Raw genomic sequence first — 20,994 nt, 5'->3', positions numbered from 1 at the left:
AGGCTGACGAGGTTCGAGGCAATTGTTTGTTATGTTTGAGTTTGTTAGATGAGGCTGGTTATGAGGTCTCTAGGAGATTAAGATAGTGTATTGGCTCTTATGTTTACTTTAAGGTAATTTGAATAGAGGTCTCCGTTATTTTCTAGGTCATGTAGCTGAGGAGAAATCAAAATGATCAGCTCATGCACGTGCATATCAGCACGTCTTAAATGCCTGGAAAAAGAATGGCGAGGCGTGGAGGAACTGCTCTGTACATCATCCGCCACCAACTGCCCCATGCCCCCATCCCTATTTAAATTCACTGATAAGGAGCGCTGACTCAAGCTCATCCGCCGAATTTAAAGTTGACCTCTACATCCATATATTCAAGCATATATTCTAAATGGATAGTCATGGACATAAAATTTATTTATTTATTTATTTATTGTATAATTTCTTTTGTTGACATTTTTTATGCCAACCAATGAATATTCAGAACCTCTTACAATAACAAAATTAAAGCATATAGATGAAAAGGTATACAAGATTTGCTACTTATGTATGCACCAAGTTTAAAGGAAGAGAAGAACCAAACACAGTTCATGATGTATGCTTCCATTTTATAAACGTCAAAACAAAGTGGTAGAAGCCCTGACGGATGGCCTTGGGGAAGGCCTGAATGGGGACCACATAATTATACACACCTTTTTCAACACGGAATGACAATGCAATGGTACCTTTTATTTTCATATACCTTCCAACTTAGAAGAGAAGATAATAATTATACTAACACTGATGACAAAACCTATACGCCCGCTTATCTCTAATTTGACATGTTCTAACATCCATTATGTGCCAATTTCAGTCGCTGATTATCTTCTACAGCAAATGATTTTTTCATGGAATTTAAAAAAGTGTGTTAGATGCTTACAGATTCTTAAGTATAAAAGTACATTGGTTGCCTCAAGATGTGTTGTGCTTGAAAGCCTCTCATCGATTGGTCTGTTACTTTAAAGCTATCATCCTAGCACACACATGTATATCACCTGCCAGCAGTTATTTCATGAAGTTTTAACTTTTGGAACTGCATAATGTGAAGCTACTTAGTCTGAGTCTGACAGTGGCATCTGGTAAGAATCTCTTGGTTCCAAATCCGTTACTGAAGGAGGTATATCATTGTTTGGCCCATATCTTCGTTGACGTCTCTCTCTTGGTCTAGGTTTATCCTGGAAAAGCAGATATAGCAGTTGGTGGTCAAAATAGTTAAGATTAAATGAAAAAGGCGGATGATCTGCAAGGAGCGATGATACACAATAAACTAAATACCTTTCTATTCCCTTTGCTGAAAAATGATATAAATGGGTTAAGTAGACCTAATCAGCCAAAATTCAAAGAAGAAAAAGAAACATGGAATGTAGACTCTATAGCGTGTGCAATGTTTTCCTAAACAAATTATTAAAGCTTGATCTATTGACCTAATTACGAAAAAAAGGCTAACCAGTACCCATGTATCACATGCAGACATTAGGATTATGTTGAAAAAAATCAGACCTACAATAATACTGCTGGAGGGATGGTAAGAGAAGATTTCATCTATTGAGCAGATATTAGGAGGATAGTGAGCCTGGCCAAGAAGACTTAATGTGGACATATCAGCATGCTAAAAATCTAGGAAAAAGCATACATGCATAATTCATTGCCAATCGATTGTCACAGTCTTGTTCATGTACCAGAACAAGAGAGATAAGCAAGCAACTTGCATGAATAAAAAAGTGGTATTTCACAGTTGCCAAGCAAACTCTTCTAAGGCATGTAGTACAACTGAGATGAAACATAAAGTACCCCTTGTACTCAGTCACTAGCTTCCAATGAATGCATGTTAGAGTGGTCATTGTTATTGATTCCAATCAGTGGCATAAAATAGCTACATTACTTGGAGACTGTCAAAGAGAAGCATTCTTAACCATTACTTACGTCATTATCTGCTTGGCCTGGTTGACTTGACTGAACCGGACGATTCTGTTGACTCCTCATTAACCAGATGCTACCGAAGGACATCAATGATCCCAAAAGCAATGCTGGACCAATCCTTGGATCTCCTAGGTAATCATATAATCGAATTATGATGCCCTGCATTTTTTGCTTTGTTCCCATGCTTTTGGAAAGTATGCTTTGTTGACCTCTTGACCAGAAAGGCTCTGTGTCCTCAGGAACTAGCTCTGGTGTTTTTACCCTCTGCAATGGAAATAGACCTAAGTGCTTAAATGGCAAATTAAAGGTTTCAAAGGAGATTGATATGGAGATATAATTTGAATAACAACTGCAACGGAACACCATAGTACAGTTCAACCATAAATATATAGATGCCAACACACCTCTCTTCCTTTTGGCATTAAGCCCAAGGATCTTCAGGGACAGCATATCGTCCCTTTCTAAATTATAATATAAACAACAGAAATTTGTTATAGGAAATATTACTTGCCTAAAATTTCTGAATGAAGCAAGATAGATTGATTACTAAAATAATCTAATGAGAAGGTTATCTCTAGGTGTAGAATTTGCCCACAACCACAAGTTCATCTTAGGCAATAGTTACAAGAGTCAACATAAAAGGGTTAAAACAAAGAGCATCCAAAAATATTGGCCTTCTTTTAGAAATTACTCAAAGAAACAAGATGCTGCATACATAGAATGGGAGATTCCTGGAGTCACCATCCTTGATTATATTTGATATCCACTGGATGATCTGCAAAAATGGCAAAAATATTGACAGACAATTAGGAAAATACGTATTTATTGGCTTCAGAATGTTCAAAATATCTCTGCTCTCTTACAGAGTGACGAATACAGAACATCAGAAAAAAAAACTAATGCAAACTATGAACTTATAAGACTACTTATGAACATACCTGATGCTGTAGCTAAACATATGAGAGAGATGCTTATACCTGGGAAATTTCAGCTGAACCGTTGTAAGTCACTGAAAGTTGTGCTGCAGGATCAACTTCATGTTGGTGGAATTCCCATATACTTTTTGCCTTCCTCTCAACCTTAACAGCATCTTCAGACGCATTCCTTTCGTATCGGATAATGAATAGCTGGGGGACATCAGTTGGAACCCTCCTTGGTCCACATGTTTCATAACCATTTTCAGTATTAAGGTAGAAAAAACAATAGTTCTGAATAAGACTCAAAAAAAAAAAAAAAAAAAAAAAAAAAAAAAAAAAAAAAAAAAAAGAAATCAGAGGTTACATACAATAAGATGAATATAATCAAATCTTCACACAAAAATTGGTAACCTAATTGTTAGGAGATAGTAAGTTGGTTTGGCCAGTTTAAGCATTAGCTATTACAATATTAGAGCCCACATGACCTAAAGGTATAGCTTTTGAACCAAGGCACCCGTTGTCATGCTAAAAATTAATTCCAACACAAGGTAGTGATGGCCTGCGCTTTGACCAATTGCATAGCCCATTAGGCGTGAGCACGCATATAAGGAAGAGTAATAGGGGTTACAATGATGGTTTTGCAACCTATCAGCTAAAGCTTTTTGTTTAAAAAGGTTTGCTATCCCAGATAATTAATACAGTTTCAGGGCTTGCTTAAACATTGATATCAATCAATATATTTGAGACAAAATTAAAGAGAGGGAGAGATAGAATGACTGTAGGACCAGGTTCAGGCTGAGCCATCATGCCATCTAATTCAGATCTTATTATAAGCCCTTTTCAATTCTCACGTGTTCCCCATACCTCTTAAATATACGCTAAACATAAGAAAAAAGAGCAAGCTAGGCAAATCACAGAGGGAGCTCCTTTTTAACTTTAAAATCACAAGCATCTTTGAAGAACAATTCAAAATAAAAAAATAATAATAAATAATAAAGAACGCACCTTTTGGGCTTCCCCATCAAGCCAGCTAAAAGTTAATCGCTTGTTTTTTAAAGCAACAGCAGCTGTTATTGATTGCTCATCTTCAATTGCTGCATTCAACTCGCTAGACTTCGATAAAGTTTCTTGGACCCTGCGCATGGTCTACAACCTAATTTAGTTCACACATTTTCTAAAATCAAAGAGAAAATGGCCACCACATTGTACTCTGTAATGCTAAATAAGATTAAATATCGTTGCAATACATTGAAGACGGATACACATGCACATGCATGAGTGTCAATGCAGTCATACATTTAAATAAATTCATTGTGTATTATCCTTTGTGTTATTCAATTTTCTATCCTACCAGGCTGCCAGTTTCAAGCTCAACAAATCTTTTCATATTATCTACACTTATGGTTTTCTCTTCAGATTAGAGTATAAATTTTCCTCATTAAAAGATATAATATCTATCAAGCAACAATAATCTGGAGAAGTGCTAATCCTATATTTCAAAAGACAAGATTGTTAATACCAAAATTGATATATTCCTTACAGAAAAACTGCAACATCTATAAATAAAATAAAATATAGACAAAATCATCCTCATTGCTCTCAAATGCTAGAGAAACAGTTTAATTCTACATTGTTTAAACTATCAAAAAGAGATTAAAAGAAATGCTGGAGCAAATGATGCAACAGAAAAGATATGAACAGAACTGAACATGTGGAACGTAAATTAGTGCAAAGAAGCTTACTTCTCGCATACTATCAAGCTCCAGACCCTGCCTTCCCGCTAGAATTGCACAATACCAGGTCAGAGTATCATGCCCAGCACGAGAATAGCCACGAGCATCACAACCTAGTTCCTTTGATGTCAAACTCCTTAATTGAGGAAGCACTGAAAAGACACCCAGAGACATAAAGCCCTTTCTTAAGGAAAGAAAAGCAAGAAAAGTTTGCTCCACAAAAAAACTTGTACTGCATTGCTATGATCTGCCAAGTTTTTCTGCATTTCACACTTACGTAACAAGATGTAGCACTTGTATAACATTTACACAACTCAGTGAAGAAAAAGTAAAAACATTTAGACAAAGTGAGACGACAAGCGGATATCATTTTCAACCAGAGATTAGAAAAGCAGCCAGGTTCCTGTTCTTCCCTTTCCACTTACAAACTAAACAAAGTAATATCATGTTCCACGCTGGCATTAAGCAAGCAATTTTCCAACATTCTACTCAACAATTCATCACATGCTTAAAATTTGCTATACTGAACTTGATTTCATAGACGATATCTCTTTGAAACATTAGACCTGTTAAGTAGTGGCAGAAAACAGTCAGAGTAATAACTTACAATTGTTTTTTACCAAAAATTATAACTTCTATTCTGATTTTACCATCAAAGTTGAAGGGATTACTGAGCTTGGCACCAAGTATTTGACTAATGAAACCAAGCTGCTCATTCATCCAGTGAACACTTTAAATGAATCCAATACTTTCCTTCCGTTAGAAATAGAACTACATGCACTTTTATAACCAACTACAGTACAAGTTTCATTAACATCTCTAATAACTATTGCAAAAAGTATGCAACTGATGGATCAAAATGCTCTGCTGAGATACAAGTCAAATCACTGTGCATCTTGACTTTCTACAACATTCAATTCAAGCAAATCAAATTAAGCATACATTCAATTTGGAAAACACAATGCTTTCTACTGCCTACTATGCAGTGTGCACCAGACTAACAACACCATGCCACCTGAGACCACTGACTTGTAGTCCTTTAGATGTTGCATATAGGATAATATGCTTGGATATTCTACAACTATATATTTTAAAAACTAGAGATTGGGAATGTCATGACATATCCACTGGCAGTGAATGTCAACGTCCAGCATACTTATATTCTTGAGTCTTGACTTATCTACTCTTATAATGACAATATGTACATAAAATGGATGAAGGAACCATGAGGGAGTGCAATTTTCTCAGCAACCAACGGCAGTGGGTAATGTAAGTTCTTGTCATTAAGTGATCAAAAGAAATTACTACTAAGATGCCATTTAGTTGTAGCCCTTGCTACTTTCTCTTTACGATTTGCATTTTGCTACCTCAAAGTTGCTATAAAGAAAAAAGTAAATGGTAAAATAAAATCATATTTGATTGAAAGTAAAACATGCATTTTGTTCAATATGAAAGTTAAATTTTATTTTTTAATTCTTCAAAATACTAGCTTTTATATCCAAATACGCTTAACTAAAATAAAGAAATGCTCAGAGATACCTTGCTGTTTATTCTGTTCCAAGACATCTAAAAACCACGAATCATTGACTGATCCTGCAAATAGTACTCACTGCTCAGCTTGGTATATAGTAATTAATTTGAAGTTATATAGGCATGTAAAACTTATAAGAAATAGAATACGTATGCATTAACATGCCATGATACACAAGAGGTTTTAGACCCGGATCTTTCAAGAACACTACAGCTGGTGCAGACTCCACTCCAAACCTGTTAATGGTTTACAAAAATCTGTGAAGGTAGATACTACCATAGAAAATGAAAGAAGACTAAACTCAAGGATTGCAATTATAAGATAAATATCAGAGATCAAAAGTTACACTTGAATTATTTAAATGTGATATATATGGGATTCTTCTCTAATTTTTATGCATATGCAGTGCATAAGAGAAATCAAATCTACATACGTAGTCCACCAAACAGAAAATTCCTCTTCACGCCATAGGACACAGGCAAAAGTGGCATAGTTCCAATAATCCTTTGCAGCTTGACGCATTACAGGAGTTGCACGCTCCCCTGTTTTTGAGAAGAAAATCACTTTTACCTATGAGTCAAAAGCATGAAACAATCCACTATTACAATGGGATGATATATGCGAATCAAAAAAAGCTAACAAAACAGAAGAACATTCAATATTGAACATGTTCAAATGTTGATAATATACATATTAAACCAAAAAAAAACAGAACATTAAGGATAAGAGTGCCATTGCCGATAGCACATTATACAATATCTGCAGTGACATATACATAAGACATGACTAGTAAAATGCATCAGAACCAAGTACCAATTGATAGGCCAACTGCACATGATGAAATTTTTCCACGGATCAACAATAACAGCATGGTAATCTATGCTATGCTAATAGACTGTAAAAAAACAAAGGCTCTCAAAAGAAACTAATGAAGTGACATTATAGTCAATGTTAGAGGTTCGTTAAACGCTTATAGAAAGCTTTCAAATGAATGCTAAAACGTGATGGAACAATAGCGTAATACAAAATGGAACAGCCCCTACTCTGAGAATCCACTTTAGCAAGACCTTGCATATAATTAGCCTATTCGGGACAAATTCACAATCATTATGTTAGTACTTTTCTATTGATTTATTATACATAATTTAACAGGATCCTTGTTCTTATATAATATCCAAGTACGAACTAGAATTTTTTTTCTTTTCCTTTCTATTTGAAATTTCTTTCTACTTGATGAGGACTATGCTAAAGTATATAATATACAAACAGACAACCCTGGGCGGCTAAGTGGAGAAGAATGAAATCAAACCCGGGAAGACCCTGCCCTACTGAAGGAAAACCTGAAAAAGCCCCCATGAAAAACCTAAAATAACCCCAACATTTAGATAAATCACGAAATGGAAGCTCTGTAAACCCCAAAAAGCCCCTAACTTAGCAATGCAATCCCCAAAACACCCACCATCCAATGCCAAAATTAACAGTCAGCACACAACTTTCGCTGAAAACCGAAAATGCCCTCACAATAACAGGAAATGACAAACACGTCACAATTTAAGGAGGCTTTGAATTTTAAAATTATATGATGTAAGATAGAAAAGATGTAACATAAATTAAATGGATGGTTTTCACCAAAAAGTATTGAAGGTGAAAACTATTAAACAAACGCCACTTGAACAATTTAACAAAATCTGGTGAATAAAAAAAATTCTCTCTAAGATTTTTAGGACCTTTATTATGTGAAAAAAACTGCAAGACATGTTTTCAACAAAAAAATAAAAAAACCTGCAAGACATGAAACTGCTTCAAGCTACAAAGTCTAATAAACTGAAAAAACAATAAAAAACTGTTTAAAGTCATGAAACAAAAGCTATAACAATAACCAAGAAAAATGAAAGAAAAAGAAAACCAACTGACAAGTGCAGTCTGGCACTAAAATCAGATCTTCTGTAAAATTAATATGAAAACTAAAAAAAAAAAAATTTGATTCATACTACTCCCTTCATTCAAAATTGAATGCCTAAGTTTAACTTTGTGTGCAGCTTAAGAAAAAATTTTGATTTTAGGGTTTAATTAACAATATATTGATGTTTAATAATTTTTAATGCCTAAAAATAGAATATAGAAAAAGAAAGAAACTAGTTATTTAAACAAAGAAAGAAGACATAGTTTTGGAACATCCCCCTACAGCAAGGGATCATCTAATTTAGAAAAAAGGGAGTTGAAGAAATATACAGAGAACCAAATCATAAGAGACTAAAGCAAATAAAATAATGTTGACAATTTTAGAGAATAATGAACACTGAAACTGGAAAAAATAAAGATAAAGGTCATACCTTATGGGGACTGCTTTTTGCGAGAAACCTTGGTCCCTGACGTAAAAAAACAAAGTCATTTTCTGCAATTGTAGGAAGAAGTTGACACACACAGTATGACACCAACAGGGCAAGGTTAACAGAACTCAAAAAGCAAATATAATAATAAACTAAAACTTTAAAAAGAATCATCTAAAAGTGAAAAAAAATTGATGAACATTATTGTTTTAACAGTGAAATGAGTTAGATACTCTGAAATATGGTAGGGCATCTAGTATGACAAGTATAATATCAAATTTGATCTTAAAGAAATTTCAAAATGAATGCATAATCTCCTAACTATTCCTTGCATTGACTTCAAATGGATAAGATTAAAAATTTATCCCCACATTTAAATAAGACTAAAAGTCGGATATGGAAATAGCAACAAACGATGTGCATACGAAGTTCTGATGAAGTAAAGCTTCTCAAAAGAACAACAGATACATTCAGATAATTCATCCAACTGATGCATTCAAATAGAATAGGTTATGCTTGCAAAAAGATGACGATAGTAAATTAAAAAAAAAGAACCTTTGTTAAGAATAAAAAGCCACATGACAACATCTAAGAGATGCTATATGTTACCAGTGACTCCTTCGAATGGTAAAAGATGCGAGGCAAGTTGAGCACAGCTATTGCAAACCAATCTGTAACTGCATCAACAGAGAGCTCTCCCTCAAACCTATACATTAGTATCGATTTAATATATCATTACAGCATTAAAAAAAATTTCTAAGAAGTACGGAAGTCATTCAGTTACAGTAAATGGGAGATATGATCAAATAAGGTGTATAATGTCCAAATTGAAACATAGATTCTGCTTTTCACTATATAAAACAAACTGCAACTCAAGTATCTTAAATTTGTTCTAATAGGATTTATTTGTTATTGATTTTTAAAACACATTTGATTTCAAGCCTCAACTGCAACTTACCTGATTAGACAGTCTGAAGTTTTGCACCCTGATGGAAAAGCAACCAATGAAGGAAGACCTGTATACATTATTATTAAGTTCAATATACAACAGAAGTGCTTGGCCATGCTTAAGTTAAAGTTTCAGAAACAAAACATGACAAAACAGCAGTTGGAGTTGTCAGTGGCATAGCATCTACTAGGAGGAAGAATAAAAGCATGTTGAAATGAATTCAACGACAGAAAGAAACATAAATTGCTTCCAGTCGGGAAATACATTAACTGGCATCCTTAATCATTTAGCTGCTTCATAGCACCTCCATTTTACTCATTTGTTGGCAAAACTGACAGCACAATAGTCGGAATTACATCAGCTTCAAGCTTTATAACACTGTGACACTTTCACCTGAGTGGTTATTTAGTTAACCTTTGGAAGCAACATTCAGTATTGCTACATGTAAGACATACATACTGCTGATATTAATCATTAGATATTAAAACATCTATCTGCTTTCATTTAGACCACTGAATTACAAGCCCATGATCCAGCTTTCCTGAACAGTTCTTGACTAGTTTCAGAGTGACAAAACCAAGGAAGCTATCAATGAACTTAACATCAGCCAACCTAAAACCAGCAACACAGTAGAAGAGTTGCTCTGGTTAGATTGACAACTTTAACATAAATAAGTCCATAGTCTTCATTGCAGCAAATCATGAAAGGTTTTACTTATCTAACTATTTCTACCAACAAGGGGAATTCCTCTATATTCCGGCAAATTTTTTAAGAGTAAATAGCAGAAACAATGATAGGGAGCTATATATTAGCTGGTTATACCAGTGATTATAACACCACTAACCATTCCTGAAGAAAAACTGGCCCGTTGGCTTTCTCTCAGCAAGGTAGGCTGCAATTTGGATCTCACCAAGCTCTACCATACCAATATTTGCAACCCCATTCAACAAAGCAGCTGAATATGAAGAGAAGACATAATTCATTAAAATATTAAAGCAATGATCACAATTAGAATAAAGATTTCTAAAGAATTATACGACCTGAGAAAGCATCAACTAACACAAATAAGACTACTGCATTCTAATTTTTATATTCAATGCAATATCCTCGTCCTTTTGTTTTTTTTTTTTTTTGCATCTTTAGAGAGAGAGAGAGAAATGAAAGAAGCTTAATCAGAAGAATTATGTAAATATTATGTCTAGAACATTGGAAAAGGAGCACATAAACATATGTATCATAATTTTTGTACATCTTGGATTCTTGTATTTCATTTCTGGTTCCTTTTCTCCACACATAAAATTGGCAGTAGCACTTAGAAAGAAGACCAATTTGTTTAGTTTGAATAACCATTATTCCAAATAAGCCTACAAAGTAATTATAGATTCACATTTCAATATCAACGACATATGCATTATTGGAATTTCAGAAATTGTTGAGATTGGAAAAATCTTCCTGCAGTACGATAATCAACAAGGAAAATTATATCATGTCATCTCCCAACATCTCTAATTAACTGTACAATCTTATAAATCATATATCTCTTTCGCAACAACAATAATAACAATACTAACAATAAGAAGAAGACAAAGAAGAAGAAAAAGAAGAAGAAGAAGAACAATAATAATCCAAAGATTTATCGAAAATTTAGGTTGCAGTGACAGAAACAGTTCGTACAGATTCCTACTCAAAAGTTTAGCACTTGCTTTTCAACATTGAACTTTTCAAATTATCAAAGAACACCAAAATTCAGTTAACCTTCATCCTAACTTGATTGGCAAAACATAAATTGGTGTCTCTGTGTAGGAGCTCAATGCTTATCCTTTCTTACCATAGGTGGCATTAAGCAGTGTTCCTTCTTGATGCTCCAGATTTTGTACGTTATCAGGTTGAAAGCTAGAGTTTTAGAATGGTTCAAGTTGGGACCAGATAGCATTGAGATGCTCTTGGTGTGACTTTAAGCAGTCAGGAAATGCAAATAATAACAATAACAATCTCTGGTACATTGGTAACTTAATAATTTAACATCTGAGTTAAACATCAATATATGTAATCGTATTACAATCTATATCTTTATCATAGTGGCTGAACAAGTAGACAAGAGGTTAAAAATAAAGTGACAAATGAAGTTCATAGGCAATTAACAACAGAAAAGTACACTTTGTAACATACTAATAAATATTCTTACTAGATCTCAACCTTTCAGCAAAAGAACATACCAATTCTTTTCCAAGAATTAGAAAATTGAGCACAGTGATTGCTGCCAGATGAATACACCTAAATGAAAATCTCAATTAGCATTTATTATGATCTTGTAAACTGTTAATTATAAGAAACAAATTGCAGATAATCCAGGATAAAATTTCATTAGGCACTAACTAGCAATAATAAAACCGAAAACCCATATTCCAAGAGGAAACAGAATAAAATTCACCCATGTTAAGGCCGAGACTAATGCTACCTTTTACACCTGAACTTTTGCAATGGGATATCTATAGGTGATACACCAGAATAGAAAAGTGACTTAGCCGCTGTTTGGCCCAGCTTTTAGAACAACTTCTCTATTCCCAAAAGTTGAAGTTAGGCCAAATAGGGTTTTGGAAAAGAACTTTATAGCTACTCCAAGTTAAAACTTCGAAATGGCCAGCAATGAGAAGTTCAAAGACATTTAATAAAAATTTCACAAAACAATAAAATTCTTGTTTACTTCAAGGAACTTCAAATAATTTCAATCTATTAGCTTTTTTCCAATAACCTTTAATTCAACAATGCCTTTTACAGAAGTTGCAACCATGACAAACAGACTCTTTATTTCAGTGTAGAGGGTAGATGGGACATTAGTTGGACATAAGTAGTGAAAACAAGCTTGGTTGGTCTTAGTCATGCAGATTTGAGGAAAAGGATTCAAAACTTATGATTGAACTAGGATAAAAAAATGACATAGTTAAGTTGAGTTTAAGCATGTCATAGTGTAGATGCTTGATTTTGGCTGCTAACTTATTATTTCTTTTAAGAGTTGTTTTACAGCAGTGCAATGTTATACAAAGATCAATGAGAAGAACTAGAACGAGTGGAACAACTATATCACGCAAGCAAAAATGAAAGTAACCCAGAACAAGTAGCAAGGTTCACAGATTAGTTTCAACTTGACATATTCTGGAGAGTTTGGCTTGGTGGCTCAGATATGGAGGTAGTTAGAAAGTCTTCCTCTTAATCTTTTCTTGATGTACAAGTGTTTCTTCCTCTTACCTTTTCCTGAAATATAAGTGTTTCTCCCTTTTACCTTTTCTAACTTATCTTCTTCTATCATACCTTTTCCTTCTTACCTTGTTCACTCATACATTTTTCCCTCACACCTTTTCCCTCTTAACTTCTACTCAAGAACAAGTTTTATTACACTACTAATAATCATAAAAAACCATTACTTCAATAACCACATAATGGGTTTCAAACTGTTACTCATTGTATTAAAAAAACCACTATTTCAATGTCCACATAAAGGGTTTTAGTAACAGTTACCCATTACGTACATTAAATCTATTCTTAATAATGTTATTCATTATGTGCATTAAAGTTTGTTCTTGAGTAATTGTTTCTCATTGCTCTAATAAAAAGCTTTCACAATTCACTTTGGAAAACAAGATTTCTTGAGCTAATGCAAACACATTTTCACTCTTAGCTCTCTCTCTCTAAATATTCTCTCTTAAATTCTCCTCTATTTAGTCTTTCTCCACCCTATTCTCAACCTTAGTCTGCCGCTCACTTATTCTTCTCCACCTGCCACAACACTTGGTGTTTCAAGAGTTGCCACAATCTTCCTCTCTGCCACCTCCAACACATCATTTTACTTATTTACAACACCTACTCTCTCCTTATCATAAGAATCCTTATACAATTTATCGACTCCACTGGAGAGAAAATGATAGCAATCACATCAAATTAAAATTCAAAAACACAGCCAATAGCATTAAGGATATGTAAAACATCAACGATAAAGGACAACAATAAAATCCTAAAGTTGAAACAAAAGGCATCAATGTTGAGTTGCCTTGTCATTAGTTTAACAATAAGCAAATCTTAATGGGGTTTTCAAAACTTTAAAGAAAGGTCCCTCTGCCAATCTTTATTTGGAATAACTAATTGAACTGTATGAAAGGAAACTATCATGATGACACATTAATGTATTAATATGTTCTCTAGAGAGCAAAGAATGAATTTTTGATACTGAAAATGGGTTAACATCTTGGCAAGCACATAGTTAGCATGGCAAGCACTCTATCCAAGAATAAGATTTTAGCCACCTCAACTCTAATTAAGTAGAGTATTTAAGGGAAATTGGCATAAGTTAGAGAGAGCTTTAAGAAGTTTAAGCTGAATTCACCAACAAACAAACCAAATTGAAACCCAAAACAGTAAAGTTGTTAGATTGCCAAGTTACCAATTCAACATAGGGCTAGCCCAAGGTTAGCATCTTTGTCTGTTTGTCTATGAAGTCTGAACTACTACCTATGAACTCTTAGTTTTCTCCAATGAACAAAGTGATTGTTAAACTACCTTTAGGAGTTAGCAATGTGGGCTATCTGAATATTGAATATTTGACTACCTCAATGGTGAAATTTGACTTTGGAATGCATCTTTCTTGGAGATTAGGAAAAGGAAGAGAAATCATAGACAAGCAATGAGGAACTCTAGTTAATTGTAGCAATACTATGCAAACATACAAGGTCAATGGTTGTACCTGAAGTAACCATGGTTTGGAATCTTGAAACATAGACTGAAAATCATTGGAAGTAATCGTATTGAAAGCATCATCTCCAATATCTGCAGGAAGTGGCCATTCATCAGACTCATGTAAATCTTCTTAAAGCTAGACTTGGAATGAAAGTATATAAAAACATGAAAATGTAAAAACAAAAGGTAATATTCACAATTTCACTACCAGAAGCATCAGCATGCAGTAACGGCAGCTCTATGTTAGAAAACTTTTCCTCTGCATATAGGTGGCTGACTTTTTCCACAACATGCTGCAGGCCAAGGTGATAATACCATTCAATAAAACAATGCAAAACCAAACACAGAGCTCTCTTTCTCTGTTGGGAGATGAGTGAAGGGAGATAAAAATACACACAACAAGTAGGCTGCAATGAAATACTTACAAGTTGCTCATCAATACCAAAGACATCATAGTTTCTTTTCCATATAGGATTTGTCAGGAGCTCATAAGCATATCGAATCTGCAAGGAGATAAACACCATCTACTCACTTATGGATTCAGATATCATTTCACCTCAGCACCTTCAGAAACATGGGCTACAATGTTCATTTAGCTAAGGCTAAATGTGACTTCATCTAATCTCAAGGAGAAACTTAGGCTACATTTTCATTGTTGCTTTCACTACTTGCTTTTTATGTCTTAAAAACTTAATTAAAAGCAAAAGCAAATGGTAGAATATAAAATCATAATTGGTGAAAAAATATAACCGATTGGCTAAAGTGCAACACAATTCTAGCATAACTATTCTATATTAAAGTAAAAAAAAAAATCCATTTTGTTCTACAAAAACAATGCAATATTTATTTTTAGTTCTACAAAAATATTACTATTCAGTTTTGTATTTGCATGCACTTTGTGCTTTACTACTTTCAAAAGTGAAAAGCAAGTGCAGCAAAGAAAGTAGCTTAAATAAACTATTGATAATTTAAAATGCAAGGAGCAATAAATTGTATCGAAACAACCAGCAATTTTTTATTTATTTATTTTTGCAGAAGCAAACAATCATTGACGAATGAAGAAGATTAACTAACTGACCTTGATAAATTCAGTAGTAGTAGGAACTTCCAACCCTGAATTCCTGAAACGATCACGTTTTAAAACATTTGAACAATAGTAAATGCCTAAATCAAATTGAACAAACTTATTATTCTTTTTAAATAAATCGTAAATAAGAAAAGGAAAGACAGAAAGAATTACCACTTAGATTCAAGATTCTCGTACGCCTCTTTCACTGCTTCCGTTGAACTATACGTCTTTATTCCCAAAACTACCATTCATCAAAAAGAATCTATATAACTAGCTTTCTTTAAAAAAATCCAGCAAGTATTTTTCTATGTACAATATATGGACACGAAAACGTATGTATGCATTGGGACTAACCATCGTAATGAGAAGGGGGGAAAGAGCGAGGGAGAAGAACGAGTTGATATAACATGGCGAGAGAGAAGAGAATCAGAGGCACCATGTAGGCTTTGATTTTCGCTGCAAAATCTCCGGCCATGGCTGTATATCGCCACTGACTCCTCTGGTTATTCAGAGATAGACTGAGCTAAGCGAGCGAGCGAGTTAGAAAATTGAAGAGCTTGAGTTGTGGGGAAAAAAAAAACTCAAAAGTATAAAAAAGCAATTAAAGTAAATAAAGCACTCTTTGACTCTTTGACTCTCCCCCGAGGTTTACTTAAAATAGTGGTTTTAATTCGATGATTACTATGTAAATCGAGGTTTAGTGCAGTCGGGGTTCGGGTTCAAAGTACCGCGGCACGTGAAGTGGAACACGTGGTGTAAAGTCATTGGGTATAGTAAATAGATTCTGAACTGAAACCTGGTTTACTTACCGTATTAAATCCTAAAATTCCTTCCTGATTGGAGGATTTTCTAGCCTAAAGAAGTAAAGATGAAGAGATTCTCGGATTAATCGCTGTGTTATGTAAGTTTAACATTGTGATTACAACCACATAATTTATATATCATAAAAAAAAAGTAATGAACAAATCAATTAATTAAACAAATCAAGATATAATTGAATTCAAAATCACTTAAAATGAAACTTAAACTTTTTTTTAGATTTGAAAAAGAAAGATTCGAATTTTAATTTTTAAATAAAAGATCATATATTAATTAATAAATCAAATAGTAAAATGAAACTTGAACTTAAAATTTAACAATTTCAAACTTAATGATGGCCATTAAGGTAATATTTTATTTTCAAAAAATGATTTTTCTTGTTTTCTTTAAGTTTGGTTATGCAGTTGAACTTCTATTTGAACCTAATTTATGCTAATTCATTATAAAATATTTTAAAATTAAAATTATTTTTTTGAATCAATTGAATAAATAATATATATGTTAGTAAATTTGAAAAAAAAATCGTTTAGATCCAAAAAAAAGTATAATAATTTGATTAAAACAAATAAAAATACGCATGTGTGTTTAAACTTTAAACTAATGTATTAATTGATTCATAGATTACATTATCAATGTTGAGCTTAAGGTAAGGTATGTTGAAGTATTTAATCACGTGTGTAATTTATGTGACAATTATGTAAATAGTGTTGTAGTTTACTTAGGGGCGGTCTATGTAAATATTAGGGAGTTAGTTGATTAGTATAAATACTTTGCTTTAACTGACAAGCCGATGCTAACATGATTCAATACAGAATTCAAGATTAAACTCTTTCTTTCTTATGTTTCCTTTCTTGCTTGCATTTAGGGGGCCTTTGTTGTAATGTAGGTGAAACATTTCCTATAATTAAATTGTTGAGAATCACATTACAATATTTGGTTTATATTTTACACAAGGTAAAGTGATCTCACCACTCACTTGTACATTTTGGTCAAGCCCCATCTTATATTTTCTCGTGTTCTTCTTCTTCTTTTTTCCATGTTTGGTTGTGGTTTTAGAATCATCTTCAATCTTTATGAGATTCCTTGAGCCAACCTTTTTTTTGTTTGAATCAAAGCTTTTGTGGGCTGCTTGGATCTTTGAAGTTTGAATATTTCCTGTCCCTGACTTGTTGGATTTTTAAAGAGAAAGGAAAAATTATTATACCTTTCTAGTTCTGTTTTCGTTTTTCTTCTTGTCATCGGTTTACCTTGATTTTCATCCTGTCTTTCTCGCTGTTATGCCTTCATGCCTTGTTGCATTTCTGACTCTGTTTCCTGTCTAGGATTTTATTTCTGATGTTAGGAGCTCCACTATTTTGATGGCTCCTCCCCATTTTTATTAATAAAGTTGTTATTCGAAAAAATATTTTAATAATTAATATTTAAATATTATATTAGTTTTGTTATATTATTATTTATTATGTTAAAGGTTATAGTTGAAAAGATAAAAATTACATTAAAAATAAGCTAAATTTATTTAATTTTATATTTTCATATATAAGGGTAATTTAGTAAAATCATATTACATTCCTAAAAAATACTTTTAAGCCAAACATTACAACGTAATTTTCTTAACAATAATGATTTCAAAAAAAATTAAGACATATTTTTGTCCAAAAAAGGTGTTTGAGCTATTTTTCCTTTTTCAAAAATGATCATTCCACTAAAATATAAAAGGGAAAAGAAATTATGAAATCTAGTCATGTAGTGCTTTTGTATTCCTTATCATGACACACACACACACATATATATATATATATATATATATTTGATTTTAATACATATATTCATTGAAGGGGATTAAGAAAATAACACAAGAGATTGGCAGTTCAAGTTTGCATCTAGGCCATTCAATGACTTTTTTGTCAAAATGCCCCACCAATTTTTTAGGAATTTGGAATATTTTATTGTGGAAATAACTTATCCTTACAGATATTAGAACCACAAAAGAAAAATGGATTCAATTAAACATATTCTTCTATATGGAAAATAATGGTGCCTCCCCCACCATTATTCTTTTTAATCTTTTTTCAATGTTAAAGAAAAAAACGTCAACCTTCCCCCCTTCTCAACACTTGTTCAATCCTATTGACATAATAATACCCATGATTCCCTCTACTCACTGTTGTTACGTGCAAGTCTGAGAACTCGACCGCTAGATGCGGGAAATATTGAGAATCGCCACCAATCTTTTTTTTAGGTGTGATTGGCCACCTATTGACTTAATTCTAATCAACGAAATCTTAAATTAATTTTAAGTCCATTGAGAGAACGTTAAACTAGTCTACGATTTTTAGGACTGTGTTCAGGAGTATGGTTATGCTTGAGGAAGAATTAGCACTCTCATGACGTCTGTTCCATGAACGGTACCATTTGATTATAGATTATCTTATTGGAGCCTTAATTCTTAAGTTTATTATGTTTTCTTAGTTATTATTCATTTTTTTATCCTCTATTTTATTAAGAATTTTATTTAACTTTACAAGTATGATGTGTACTTGATACATTCATGAAATGCATGGTATAAAATTCAAATAATGTAGAACAAAAACCTTTTATTGAGGATATTTTCCGAATCTGCCCATTATATTGGTAGGATCCGAGGATATTCTCTTATCTAGAGAATTATCCGAAAAGCTTACCTTCTCAAATTTGACGAATAAATCCCATTCTTGGGGTTATCGTACATGTTTTAGAAAAAATAGTCTTTTTGTGAATGTAGACTTATTACAAGCAAAAGCCATTTTATTAAAGATATTCTCCGAGCCCTTCCATCGTACTAGTGGGACTCAGGGATATCCTTTCACCTAGAAAACTTTTCAAAAAAAACTCGCCTTTGCAAGATCTTTCAAAAACTCCCATCATCGAGACTTATACTCATTTACATAAATATCTACATGCCATGACATTTACAATGTAATAGTGATGCATGATATGCTTATGAAATTATTATTTTATTTCTAAGTCCTCTTATATCTTCTTTGTTATTTCTTTAAGATTTTCCTTTTTTATTGTTTCTTGTTATAAATACATATATTATATTTTTCTATGTTATTTAGATGTATATCTATTTTACTATGTAATTTTTTTTACTCAAACTCTATAGTCTCTAATCAAGATATCTTATTTCATAATTGTATGTATATTTTGATTCGATACTTCCTCTTTTTATTATCTATCCTATTTCCTTTTTATAACACCTATAAATTTATTATATGTATTTTATATAAACTAATATTTAACTTTTATACTTTAAATATATTTATTATTATGAATTTTCCATCATTTAATATTTATTTACTTATTTATTTATTCATTGTCGTGAGTATTATTATAATTTTTTTATAATTTTATATCTATCTTTTATATTTTGACTAATTTATTATATACTAATTTTTGATTATTTAAGATTGGAAACATCGAAATTTTAAAATTAAAACCTTATCATTGTACTGGCAGAGTCTTAATTTAAATCCCGAGCCTAGGAAAAATTCCTTTGGAACTGCGACTCCTTGCGTTTCGAACGAACATCCCATCATCGATATTAAATTAAATAATTATCTTGTTTATATAAATAATTCTATATCTGACCCATTTTCATTCTCTCTTCATTTGTATCCCTCTCTATTTTATATAAAGCTTTCTTTTTCAGCTAATTTGATATCTACATATTTTATTCTATTACATTTTTATTTTTTAAAAATTTTTTCTAATTCATTTTCAATCCAATTTTACCTATATAAATTCACATAATTATGCATTCTATGATTATGTCTAACATTCAGCTCTTTTTAGGCAATGAGAAATGACATGGTGTGAGATTTTAGGTATATATATCACGTCAAAATATAATGAAATATGTTTTAAAATTAATACCTAGAAGAATGAGAAATACTTTTTAAAAGGCTTATAAGCATTATTTTAGCATATATCTATTAGTATAAGCTTTATAAGCTAATCTGTGGTTGTATGAGAATTGAAATTTTGAGATATTCATGTATGACATTTTGTTATTAATAATAACATTGAGGTAATTCTTTATCCATAAATTTGTGATTTAATTACTTTTTGTACTTATGTAGATAAAGCGAATAGAATTATATATGCTTTGTAAAGAAATTGTATTGGGATACGATTATGAAATCCTTATGCATCAAGGCATTGTTCTTAAAAGCTTCTAATCATTGTATTATGAGACAAGGCATCAATAATACTCAAAGATCGGTACATCTTATGTTCTTGACTTGTGAACTAAACAATCACTCTCATAGGTAGAAGTATAGAAATACTTAGAACTAGCATGTGGGTGCTTACCATGGAAGAGCAAGTTCACTAAACATGACCCGCCATGAGAAGTACATTTGGTACCTCACTCAAGTGTTTATGCAACACTTTTATATATCAATTGTGTAACTACTCCCTAAACTTAAGACACCAAGTTGTCTTGTATGTGAAATGCTATGCTTTGATTTTATCCCTACAGATGCCTAACCAAGGATACCAAAATAGGATGTTTTTGGGTATAGTATGAAGCATATGAAGATAAATAAGTGGTCAAGATAGGAATCATCATCCCAAGTGATTCAAGGGAAAATATCTCATTAGTTCTTGACTGACATTAGCTTAATCAAATCTTTAGCTAAGGTGATTAGGAGATTATGCAATGAGTTTCATAAGTCTCTATAAAGCTAATGATCTAACTGTAGGAACAAATATGAAGGTTAATAAGAGTAGGTATTGCACCAAACTCTTATCATCTTCGACATATATGATGTGAGAATGAATTACACTGAAAAACTATACATTGACTCTTCTAACAATTAGGTGACCATGATGCATTGCTAGATGCTAATTATGGTTTATAGAATTAAATTAGTTAATTTAAAATTGAATTTGATTTATTTAAATTAATTAATTAATAATATTATA

General features: G+C 32.4%; 1 protein-coding gene across 1 annotated transcript; it reads right to left on the bottom strand.

The window, feature by feature from the left end:
• Positions 1–796: 796 nt before the first annotated feature.
• On the bottom strand, positions 797–15,789 carry LOC110418182 (DNAJ heat shock N-terminal domain-containing protein). Its single transcript, XM_021430835.1, has 20 exons — positions 15,562–15,789; positions 15,379–15,448; positions 15,217–15,259; positions 14,564–14,641; positions 14,347–14,431; positions 14,146–14,228; positions 11,627–11,684; positions 10,255–10,365; positions 9,420–9,477; positions 9,071–9,167; positions 8,465–8,500; positions 6,565–6,701; positions 6,297–6,367; positions 6,140–6,193; positions 4,610–4,752; positions 3,873–4,013; positions 2,928–3,158; positions 2,666–2,725; positions 1,954–2,214; positions 797–1,205 (listed from the first exon to the last, which is right to left on the bottom strand). Exons 1-20 carry the CDS (start codon positions 15,680–15,682, stop codon positions 1,083–1,085), a joined length of 2,061 nt encoding a protein of 686 aa, XP_021286510.1. The 5' UTR covers positions 15,683–15,789; the 3' UTR covers positions 797–1,082.
• Between the last annotated feature and the right edge of the window lie 5,205 nt (positions 15,790–20,994).

This window comes from Theobroma umbraticum, unplaced genomic scaffold, assembly GCF_002168275.2.
Source record: "Theobroma umbraticum cultivar Fairchild unplaced genomic scaffold, ASM216827v3 scaffold_50.0, whole genome shotgun sequence".
In the NCBI taxonomy this organism is placed as follows: Eukaryota; Viridiplantae; Streptophyta; class Magnoliopsida; order Malvales; family Malvaceae; genus Theobroma; species Theobroma umbraticum.
This window is presented reverse-complemented; position numbering and strand designations above follow the sequence as displayed.